General features: G+C 52.2%; 1 protein-coding gene across 1 annotated transcript in view; it reads right to left on the reverse strand.

The window, feature by feature from the left end:
* Window positions 1-10535, reverse strand: part of Padi2 (peptidyl arginine deiminase 2) — a 43230-nt gene extending 32695 nt beyond the window's left edge. Inside the window, exon 1 of the mRNA XM_087906951.1 lies at window positions 10350-10535. Within this exon, the coding sequence (XP_087763077.1) occupies window positions 10350-10441 (92 nt within the window). The 5' untranslated portion in view covers window positions 10442-10535. The remainder of the gene's footprint in view (window positions 1-10349) is intronic.
* Between the last annotated feature and the right edge of the window lie 1691 nt (window positions 10536-12226).

Below are 12226 nucleotides of genomic sequence, written 5' to 3' on the forward strand. Positions count from 1 at the left end.
TGCCATCATCCGCCTACCTCAGCCTCCTCAGTGCTGGCTTTTTTAGTCATGTAGCACCGCACTTGACTTAGGCTCCGATTCATTCATTCATTTGTTCGTTCACTTATTCATTTACGTATCTATTTATTTATTGAGACAGGGTCTGTTTTTGCTATATAAGTGAAGATAATCTCAAACGTTTGATTCTACCACATCTACATCCACAAGCTGAATTATGAGCCTGCGTTATCATGCCTGGCTTATGCCATGCTGGGGACTGAATGCAGAGCCTTGGCCATGCTAGGCAAGTACTTTACCAACTGAGTCACACCCCCAGTTTAGACCTGGAATTCTTACTGGATTCTTGATGCCTCTGCAGATGGGTGATCAGCTTTGGGAGCATGGGGCTCTGCAGCGTGGATGGCAAGCCTATATGGAAGGATGGTTTTGCTCCAAAGGCAGAGCTGGACAGGAACTTCACACCTCCCTGCCTGCTGTCACTGGGAACTTAACAGGATGGAATCAGGCTCTGTAGGAGAGGGGATTCCGTCTAGAAGATCCCCAGGCCTGGAATTCCTGAAGGTCATCTCTTGGGACTCATGCATGGCTTCCTGGTGAGGGGAAAATGGTTTGGAAATTGTGAGACTTCACCAAGACTTAGGGCAGGGAGGACACTGGCTTGCATTGGTTGCTGGGTATTTATGTTCCCCCAAATTCATATGCTGATGTTCTAACTCCAGGAAGGTGACATCTGGAGTCCTTTAGGAGATGGGGGTATCAGGGATTCTAACCAAATATGAACGGTGGCCTTTTAAGAAGTGAGAGAGAAGCTGGGTAGTGGTGGCACACACCTTTAATCCCAGCACTTGGGAGGCAGAGGCAGGTGGATTTCTGTGAGTTCGAGGCCAGCCTGGTCAACGAAATGAGTTCCAGGACGGCCAGAATTGTTACACAGCAAAATCCTGTCTTGGGGGAAAAAAAAACCTAAATAAATAAATAAATAAATAAATAAATAAATGGGTGAGAGAGAAGACAAAAGAATGAGTGTACAACAGTAGGTGACAGGGAAGCCAGCGGAGGAAGACGCCAGGGCTGGCGCTCTGGGCAAACTCAGGTTTGAAGGTTCCTAAGGACCACAGTGGATCAAGGAGCTCTGGAAGGACTCTTGTGGAATTTGAGATGATGACAACGGAGGCCTGAGTATGTCCCAAGGGCACAGCTACTGCCCTGGGGAACCTCAGAAACATTGGGGCGCTGTTTACATTTTCAGGGCATTTTCATTTTCTTTCGTTTTTTGCTTTTACATAGGTAGCTTTGCCTGGAATTCATTATGTAGATCAGGCTGACCTTGAACCTGCAACAACCTTCTACTTGCCTCTGCTGGGATCAGAAGTTTATGCTACTATGCCTGGATTTAAATCTTCTAATCTTCTTCTTCTTCTTCTTCTTCTTCTTCTTCTTCTTCTTCTCCTTCTCCTTCTCCTTCTCCTTCTCCTTCTCCTTCTCCTCCTTCTCCTCCTCCTCCTCCTCTTCCTCCTCCTCCTCCTTCTCTCTCTCTCTCTCTCTTCTCTCTCTGTTTTGCCCCCTATGCCTATAGACTTAGGGGTCCCATCCCCTGAGAGGGCTGTCTGTCTGGGCCAGGTGAGACGGGTAGCTGGCAATGAAGCAGGGGCCCAGCTGAAGAAGAGGCTTAAGTTTGAGGCTCTCAAATTTAGCAGCAGCAGCAATGACAGTTAGAGGTCTGGTCCAAGCAGAGACTGCTGGGTCCTCAGAATGTACATTCTAGAAATTCCCAAGGCCACAGTTTGAGAAGCACTGCTGTAACTAACCTTCATCAATGTGGTCTGGTAGTTATAGCTTGGGAAGGAATTACAGGGAGTCTGTAGAGGCTGCCAAGCGATTCATTCTTGGTCTTTTGGCTAAAATAAAGTGGAGGGTGCTAGAGCCCCGCCCTCCTTGAACCAAGACCACTCCATCCAGCTTTATACATCATCAAGCTTCTGCATGCATTTCTGAGATAAGGATGCTTCCCAAACCACATCAAAAGCATGGTCCCCCAGGATGTGGTTAGTCTCGGTGCTGGCGCCTGCCTCCATCCCTCTGAGCCAGCAAGAAACCAAAGAAAAAGTATCTAGTGGGTTAACACTGGGCCACATCAGAGCTCCCTGGCCCCAAGCCTCCCACAGCCCCACACCAGGCTTGCTTGAGGCTGAGCAAACAGCTATTCTTGGAGCGGGTCTGGCAGAGGCCACAAAGACGCCATTGTCTCATGTGGATCCTGTTGGCCGCCTCCTTCCTGGGGGAAGATCCTTTTAGAATCCCCTGCAGAAACCCAAGAGCCTAGGGTTACAGATGGCCTGGGGTCCCTAGAGGCTGTGGGACAGAACAGAGGGAGAGAAAGGAATGGGGTGGGGGGTGGCTCTGACCTCCTGGCTTACTGGGAAGAATCTAAAGAGAGCATGTATGAGACAGGAGGCTGGTCCTAAGGACATTTCTGCACAGTGTCCCAGCACCCAGGATGTAACAGTAAATGAATGAAAGAATGCTTCCTGTCTGGCTTTGCAAGCTGGTATCACGGCATTTTTTATGTTTATTAATTTAGTGTGTGTATGCGCGCGCACACAGGTGAAGACCAAAGGTTGATGCCAGATGTCTTCCTGTATTGATTTCCACCTTAGTTTTTGAGGCAGGGTGTTTCGCTGAGCCTAGATCTAATCGTTTTGGCTAGACTGGCTGGCCAGTGAGCCCCTGGGGTCCACTTGTCTCCATCGCTCAGTCCTGGGGTCACAGACCTATGCTGCTACACCCGGCTTTAGGTTGGTGCCGGGGATCTGAACCCATGCCCTCAAGTTTGCACACAAGCACTTTACCCACTGAGCCGCCTCCCAGCCCCTCACTGTGCACCACTTCTTCTAATACCCATAAGGCTGGACCCTGATTCCCCACCTGCCCGATGCCCACGTCTCGATAAATGGATTTGTGCCTGTGTTTATTCTCCACAGTGAGCTGCATCTTTTTCCTCATTTCATTCCAGATCTGGCACTAAGTAGAAAGATTTGCTGGAGATGGGGCTGGAGGAGAAGGGTTTGCTTCTACAGCCATTTATTTGCTCAACACGTATTCCCTGAGCGGTTACTATGTATCAGGCAGAGTTCTGGGCACCGGGGAAAGACTAGCTAAGAAAATAATGCATCTTTCAAGTCTTGGAGCTTATATTCTAGTGAAAGAGAAAGGTTTTCTATAGATTATGCAATTAACAGTGTTGGCTGTGACAGAGAGATGTGGGTTCCCTGGTTGGGGGTGTAGCTTGGCAGTAGTGTGCTTGCCTAAAGTGCGCAAGGTCTTGGGTTCTGGAAAGATGGGCACACGGTATTTGTGGTTTCCCGATGATTCTCTGAGGAAGTGACATTTGAGCTAAGAGTATAAAGTTTATTCTCAGAAGAATCAGTTAAGTCTGGAACTCCAACGTCAGTGACAGGGTGGTGCACTACTGTCTCTAGAGAATTTCTTTCAAGCTCCAAGCTGCCCTGATGCTGTGGGACCAGGGAGACCTGATACAGAATAAAGGGAAGGTGAGTGTTGCTGGATCTGTGTGTGTGTGTGTGTGTGTGTGTGTGTGTGTGTGTGTGTGTAGATAGGTAGGTAGGTGGGTGGGTGTATGCACACGCACATGGGGAGAGGATGGTCACGATTGTGGGACAGGTCCCAGACATGGTGGGGCTGGCCTTTCTCCTGAGGGAGGGACATCACCAAGGGCTTACCAGCAAGGAGGGACTTCAGAAGAAAAGTAATGGACTTGAGGGTGTGATGTGCCTGGTCTTTGCTGGCCCCTGGCTCTCAGCTTGTCCATCTGACTTGGACCTCATTAACGCCAACCGGGATTCATCCTTGGAGTGACCCCAGCTCCTGGCAGCCGGGGTGTGACATCCTGCCCTTAGGTCTTTGGAGGAGTTGGAAGGGGCAGTTGTGGCTACTAGACTGGTGAGCACCCTCAGGGACAGAGATGAGGGGAGGGAGGAAGATCTTAGGCCTCATACCTGATGCTCACTATGGTGGTGGCCAGAGTTGCGAGGGCTGGCGCTAGCCCAGGCAGGGTTGGTTGAGGCAAACCTTGGCATGCATGTATAGCTGGCCTCCTTCTCTATGTGGCAGCCCCAGCAACCTCCATCCCAAGGTGCTGTGTCTCTGGCAGCCAGAGGCCCCTCTACAGGGAAGAAACAATCTAATCTCTGCTACCTTCCTTCCTCAGAAGTCTTTGAGTCTCCTCCTGCCTACAGAACAACATCCAGCCCCCGAGCAAAGGCTTCAAAGCCCCAGTTCTTGTTCTCTGACCCAAACCCTTAACTCCAGGCCACTGAAATGACTCCCTTCCTGCCTCCATGGGTCCCATTTTCCAGGTGGGTTTGCTCCCACGGGAGTTATCCTAAATTGCATGCTGAACCTTTGTCTTACAAGACCCAGCTCACTTGCCCCCTCTCCCAGGAAGTCTTCCCCCATCCCACCAGCCAGATCACTTTTCTCTCTCCCTTAGCCCGGGCCTTAAATACTAACTTTTCTTTAATATGTATGTCTCTCCTGTGAGTCTCATGAACACTTTGAGGACAGTAACCATGGTTCATCGTGATGGGTGATACAATAATAAATCCAATCTTATTCACAACAATGACTTAGGGAGCATTTACCAGGTGCCATCCTCCAAATCACAGGCTCTCAATCGATACTTCACACAACCCGATGAGGCCTGCCCAACCCATCCCATTTCACAGATGAGCACACCGAGACCCATACAGAGTGAGTTCTCACTCCAAAGATGTCTCCAGACCCTCGGAGGAGGGTGTGAGTGAGCCATACTCCATGAGTCCCAGGCCTGGGAGAGCCCACCAGTGCTCACTGAAGTCCTCTAGACAAGGACCCAGAGAAGAGGATTCGTAGGAATCTCAAGATCCCCCATCTCCCCGATAAACATATTTACTTGCAGATCGGAGTCAGAGACTCAGACACCCTTGACTAAGGGTGTCTTCCTGTTCTGGACCCTTGCGTGAATGATTTAAATGATGGACCCCAAGCCCAGATGCTTAACAGGCCCCATCATGGCTATGACTGAGCACAAGAGGGTCATTTCTAAATACTGGTGTTTGGAGGTGTGAGCCCCTGCAGATACATTATCACCCTAAATCAGGGATCTGTGGTCAGTTGGGAAGAGCATCATGGGTCCCCACTACAGGAAGGGACTGTGGACTTGGCATACAGGGCGCCAGGTCTTTCCTCAGCCCTCCCAGCCCTGGGCACTAGCCTGAAACCTGAGTCCTAAGCAGCTCCTGGCAGAGCCTCCTGTCCAAGGCCCAGGGCTCTAGGTGTTGTTCTAATTTATGGGGCCACGGGACCTGGCCTGATGTCTTCCTTCGTCATTCTCTCGGCAGCAGGCATTGCTGCTCTGCCAAGCTTTGCCACATACCCTTGACCTTCCATGGACCCATCCAACATCATCCAACAGGGTCTGTCTATTGAGGATGGAGGTGGGAAACGTGGCCCCATGCTGGCTGTCTGCAGCCATCAGTGGTCATGTTCACTCACCCACCACCTGCCCACCCACCCACCTACCCGCCCGCCCGCCCACCCACCCACCTCACAGCCCACACCCCACAGCCCACAATGACTCTCTAAGGAAATGAGCAGGGAGGAGCCATGCCCCAAACATGAGTCTCAGGAAGACAGATTGAGAGAACCCCTGGCAGCCTGAGCCTTGCTCCTGAAGCACTGCTTGGCCGTGTGGTCTGACTTTAGGTCTCCAAGGGCGAAAGGGACCTAGTACCTAGCTCATGAAGTCAGTATGAGGGCTGAGTGTATGCAAATGATTAAATGCATACGAAATGAGCATGTAAATGTTAGGAAGGCTGCTGGGTGTCCAAAAAGTTTAGGGGGTGATACTAAGTGAATAATGGCAAGATCGCTCTTTCTCGTGTGTGTGTGTGTGTGTGTGTGTGTGTGTGTGTGTGTTTGTGTGGTGTATACTCACATGTGTATGCAGGGGTGCATGTGTTATATGTGCAAATGCGAAAATTCACAGAGGCAAGAGGACAATATTGGGTGACCTCCTCTATCTGCCTTAATCTCTCTCGCTCTCTCTCTGTGTCTGTTTTTCTCTGTCTGTCTGTCTGTCTCTTTCTGTGTCTCTCTCTGTGTCTTTCTGTCTCTGTCTCTCTCTGTCTCTCTGTCTTTCTCTGTCTCTGTCTTTCTCTGTCTCTCTCTGTCTCTGAGTCTCTCTCTCTCTCTGTCTTTCTCTGTCTCTCTGTGTCTCTCTCTCACTCTGTCTCTGTCTCTCTCTGTTTCTCTCTCTGTGTCTCTCTCTGTCTTTCTCTGTCTGTCTCTCTGTCTGTCTTTCTCTCTCTGTGTGTTTCTCTGTCTCTCTCTCTCTCTATGTCTCTCTCTGTCTCTCTGAGTCTCTCTGTCTCTCTGTCTTTCTCTGTCTCTCTCTATCTCTGAGTCTCTCTGTCTCTCTGTCTCTCTCTCTGCCTCTCTGTGTCTCTCTCTCACTCTGTCTCTGTCTCTCTGTCTCTCTGTGTCTCTCTCTCTCTCTGTGTATGTGTCTCTCTCTCTCTCTGAGATAGCCTCACTATGCATCACTGGCTGTCCTGGAACTTACTGTGTAGAACAGGCTCTCCTGGAACTCATAGACATCCACCTGCTTCTGCCTTCCAAGGACCGGGGATTAAAGACATGAGCCCTGCATTATTTTTTTTTAATAAGGACCTCTCATTGACCTTGGATAGTCCCAGTAAGCCTCCTGTCTGTTCTCTCAGCACTGGGGTTACTGTGATTTTTATGTGGGTGCTGGCATTTAAACTCAGGTCCCACCCACTGAACCATCTCTCCAGGCTGACAATAAGGTCTTTGAAAACCAAAACAAAATTAAAACAAAAAATTGTCTATTTCTATTGTGCCAACAGATTCTAAGTTTCTCAAAACAGCCTCCACCCAGAGACCATTCACCCCACATGAAAGAATGGTGGGGCCTGGCATCGGACTGGCAAGCCAGTTCCTACCAGGGCCACAAGGTCTGGAAGGAAGAGGATCACCTTCACCCTCAGTCCTTGACGGGGGAGTGGGGCTTGTTCATTCACCTTTGTGACCTGATGCGAGAACAAGGGGCCCCCACCTTCCTTCCTACATAACTGGGTGCACTACCCACAGGTCTTGCTGTGTGGAATCTATTCAGAGGCCCTGGGGGTGACAGCATCACTTGGGATCCTGAGCCAGAACCTGTGTCTCAGCCAGGAAGGACTTCTTAAGACGTAGAAGGCTGGGTGGGGGTGGTGATGTTTTGGGGCAGAGGACTCCCATCCAGGGTGGACGGTGGCCAGGGGTCACACAGGGTTGAGTGGAGGAAGAAACATGACCTCTGAGCTGGACAGACTTACAGGGGTCCTGGTTGTCACCAGGTAAATGGCTTCCTCTTTCTGAGCCATATTTTCTTCTTTGGCGAGTCAGGATGCTCAAAGTGCATCTTCCAGGTCTCACACAGAACAAAGGGGGCGGTGCATCACTTCCTAGTGTTAAGTGGCCATTGACCCCTCCTGTTTCTGTCTGCCTGAGAGGAGCTTGTCCCTGCAGTACTGGACATGACCCGATGGAGAAGGCTCCTTTCTGCTCTATGTGTGATCTCAGCTCACAGTGACTTTGCTTCCCTGAGGAAGCAAACATTGTCCGGAGGCATTTTTGGTTGTCATATTGTGGGCGGGGGGGTGATTGCTACTGACATTGTGTAAGTTGAGGCAGGAATATCATTCATCATACTACACCATACAGACAGTCCCCTCAGCAAAGAATTACCCAGAGAGCTTGTGGGTCTCTGCTCCAGACACATGCTGTTCAGGATGGTGACAGTCAGCATAGGTGACCGTGGGGCCCCTGCAGAGTGGCCAGCTGCCCCACTGCAAAGGAACTTTGAGTATAACAAAGTCTCGCAGGGGAAACAATGTCAGCTTTCTCAGGAGCCATCTTTCCATGATCATGTATTCCAATGATAAAGTTTTAGATATGTTGGGCTTAACAAAATATAGCATGAGCATTATTACGTCTCTCCAACTTGTGTGTGCGTGTGTGTGTGTGTTGTGCATGTAACACATGTCGGGGGATGTGGGGGGGTGAGTGAACATGCCAGAGAAGGGTGTTGTCATCCTGTTGACACTCTCTGCCTGGGTCTCTCACTGACTAGGCTGGTAAGCGGTAAGCTCCCAGTGTCCCTGATGTCTCTGCCCTCCACAGAGCACAGAAGCATACGGCCGCACCTGGCTTTTTATGTGGGACCTGAGGATTCAAACTGAGACCTTCACGAATGAGAAGCAACAGAGTCTCAGAGCTATTTCTTCAGTCCTTTTATTTCTGTGGTTTTGAGACAGGGTCTTAATATGTAGCCTTGACTGGCCTAGAGGTTGCCGTGTAGACCCAGCTGATCTCAGACTCACAGAGGTTCATACTTGCCTCTGCCTCCCAAGTGCTGGGACTAAGGCCATTTTCTTATTTTCTGAGGTGTGCATGCATGTGTTGAGGGAAGGTTGAGAACGGGTCATGCTGGTAGCCCAAGCTGACCTGGAACTTGCTATGTAGTCTAAATGAGCCATGAATGCAAGTCCTCTGGTGTTGGGATTACAGGTGTGAGCCACTGACCCCATATCCATATCCAGTTAACTTATTTTAAAACACAGACCACTACAACATTTAAAGCAATGACTGTGGCCTGCATTCTGCCTCTTCTGGGCAGTGCTGGACTAGGCTGTGCTGACCCTTGGTGTTGGGGAACTTTCAATGCTGTGAACTGTGAGTCCTGTGGTCGTTCCTGGTGGAGGTAACACGAGCTGGCACCTGCCCTCTTGTCCCTCACCAGGCTGGTTTCTCTCTGCTAGAGAGGAGCAAGGACAAGGACTTGGGTATGGACCCCTTTTGCTCCCTAGCCCCCAGCAGAGGCCGTGTGCCAGGCTTTCAGACAGTTTGTGCCCACCGTGTCCCAGCAAGCAGACGGGCATGGTGACAGCTGTGGCTTAGGGACCTGAGCGCCCTGGATCCTGGCTTACCCCTTGGCAGCGCCCAATTCAGAGCTGGGAAGGGGGAGAGATGGGCACTCTGCCAGGCCGCTGGCACCTAGACCATACTCCGCCACTGCATTACAACCCACAGGGCCCATCCAATCCTCTTTTAGGGTCTGTATGCTGGACCAGTGAGGTCGAGGTCCAGGGGACATGGAAGCTGGGGCAGAGGCTTAGGAGTAAAGGAGCAGAGAGGGGTCCTAGTGACGGGCTTTCTGGGATCATCAGGGCCAGGGCTTCCTGGAGAAGTGATCAGGCAGCTGGGAGGGAACCGGAGAATGGGAGGGGAGAGTTTAACAGGAGACACTCAGGTGGGCTTGGGAGGGCGTGGGAGAGCCGGTGCTTTAATGTCAGAATGATTTGGGAGCAAGGCACACAGAGGAGGTACCCACGCAGGTCACCAGCACAAGGTCTCACCCCACAGTGCTGCATGCCCCTCCTTCCAGCATGAAGCCCTCCCACCCTAGCAACGGAGAACATTTAGAATGTTTGGAGCAGAGAACAGCACATCAGACCTCAATGTGGTCTCTCAGGCTGCTCACCCAACCCCTTTCTCCGGTCCCTCACCACACTCTACCCATTTTCTCGGAACACAGGACAGTAGCAGCACCATTCCCTTCACCCCGAGTCTCCGGTACCCCAAATCCCATCAAGGGTGCGGACAGAGAAGACGGAAGAGAACAGATCCTGGCTCCCAGGGCATCAGCGGGTGGAAAGTGACCCCTCTCTAATCTCAGGGTGAAGTCAGGAAAGGCATTTGGTGACACAGCCAGTGCCTCGGGACAGACAACCACCAGCAGCCCCCGGGAGGGTGAAATCGGATAAGTCTCAGGCCAGATTCCACCTGGGTAGCTCCCTTTTGAGCAAGCCAGTCCCCAGCACATCCCAAGGAGTTTCTGCTTGCTGGGAGTAGGAAGTCCGCTGGTGGAGGAGGCTGGGGTGAAAGGTGAACCAGGAGGGCCTGGGGGAAGTGAGAGGGGCGTGTTACAGGGAGCCCATGAGTGCTGAGGTCACCGGGGAGAGGGGCTGAAGAGACCAGGCATGAGAAAGTTAGGGTAAAGGGGAGCAGTAGCTGTGACTGGGTGTCTTGGAGGCCCTCGAGATTGCGTGGAAGTGGACACTGGCCTGGGCGTTATCAGGTTTCTGGAGTTCTCAGGATTTCTAAGGATCTCGAATTGAAGGACAGCTGGGATAGTGGAGCCAGGCTGTCCTGGTACAAAGTCTCAGAGTCTCGGGGTTTGTGAAGGGTGGGTGAGTCGGAGGGGGTGACTCGCCCACACGGCTCACCTGTAGACATCGGTCCAGAGCTGCGTGCCCAGCACGTACACCGCCTCCACGCGGCTCCCGTACAGCAGCCGCACCGTCCGCTCCCGCACCATCTTATCACCCCTGCAGAGCCGGCTGCTGTCCCCGCAGCTCCCGAGACTGTGCACCTGCTACAGGTGAGCCCTCCGCTGCGCCTGCGCCGGCCGCTGAGCTGCGGGCGGCCTTAAACCACAGCTGGAGGGCGGGGCTGGGCGGAGCTGTCCGCCGGACTCCTCTTGGAGTGGGCCTGCGGCCCGTTCATCAGGCCTGGCCCCGCCCTCCAGGAGCCCCTAACCGCCAAGTTGTCAATTCCTATTTTCCATATTTGGCTTGTTCATTCTTTTATTCATTAAATTTTCCTTTCTGGACCTACAGCCGGGAGGGGCAGACAATGCGAGCAGGAGCAGCTGGAGGAACAGGCAGGAGTGGGTGGGAACACAGAGGAGGCGACCAGACCCAGTCTAGGGCCAAGGAAGGCTTCTCGGAGGAGGCCTCTGAGGTTTCTTGCAGAAAATCTTGCCAATACAAGGGGGAGGAAAGTAGTCTTCCGAACATCTTCGGGAAGTTGGGCACTCCACATCAGATTTACATTGTCGTGGGAGATAGGGAGTTGGGTGGAAAGCGAGGGGGGGGGGGGGCTATCTCTGGCAGGGACCGGAATACTAAGCCCAGGTATGAGAAGAGCTGCATGAGCCTGGAATGACTCTTCCTCGGGAGTGATCTGAAAGTGTGTGTGTGTTCTGGCTGCCCCAGACCACTGTGAGCAGGCTGAGCTGGGGCAGGCAGCAAAGACAACGGCTGGAACGTGAGAGGATGGGAGAGGGGAGGATTGGTCCTAGTAGTGTTTATGGATGGAGATTTGGGTGGCTCCCGGTGGCTGAGAGGGTGTGCCTGTTTGAAGGACAGGGACCAGGCAGAGGATTAGGGCCCCAGTGTGCGACACCAAAAGGTGTGCCAAGGTAGAGGTCAGCGTGTGTCCTGGAAGGCCAGGGTGCCTGTGACATCTAGTAGGGGGGTCTGAACCACCCTGAACTCTATCCAGGCCCTTTCTCTCTGAACTCAAACCTGGAGGCAATGCAGTAAACAGCAGCGTTTGAGGAAGTGGCTTCTTGCCATGGGCTTGGAAACTGCAGGGTGGGGTGGATGGAGGGGATGCATACGGGGGAGGGAGGTGGACTGATGGGAGACCCCTGAATTAAACAGGGGCTGTGCATAGGTACCTAATGCCCAGGCACACCCAGCCAGCCCTGGACTCCAACCTTCTCCTCCAGATACCCAAATTAGGAGATGGTAAGGACCCCAGCTGTTCCTGGGTGTCAGAGATCTGGGAGGAATGTGGGTGGAGAAGGGAGAGGGCCAGTGTCCCTGCCAGAGGGGTCACTCACTGTCCCCCCCAAAGGCTTCCTGTTCAGATCCTGGGAGAGGTTGGTAACTTCGGATTGGTCCCCGGCAGAGCTTCCTCCAATCAGGAGGAAGCATGGGGAGGGCCAGCTGCCTAAGTGAGAATGAATCCCGGTGGCTACAAGCTGATGGAACCCCTCTTCTTCAGAGGCAGTCGTGGGTCTGAGCACCCCTCTGCATGTAAACCAGATGGGGTGCATCTCACCTCCAAGAGGTGCAGAATATGAATTTTTTTATATCACCCACTCCCACCAAGTAAGTGGGGTCCAGTGTGGGATTAGAACACGTCTCCTCTCAGCCAAGTCCCAAGTGGGTCACAACAGAGCTAGGGTTGCGATGGCATCCGGCAAAGGCCGTGGTTACCCAGCTGAGCAGAAGTAACAGTGAGGACTCATTGCCTGTGTGGTTTCTGGGCCCCCACGCTGCTTCTAACCAGCACTTTCCAGTGTATTAGATTA

Source organism: Myodes glareolus, chromosome 6 (genome assembly GCF_982192425.1).
Source record: "Myodes glareolus chromosome 6, mMyoGla1.1, whole genome shotgun sequence".
NCBI lineage: Eukaryota > Metazoa > Chordata > Mammalia > Rodentia > Cricetidae > Myodes > Myodes glareolus.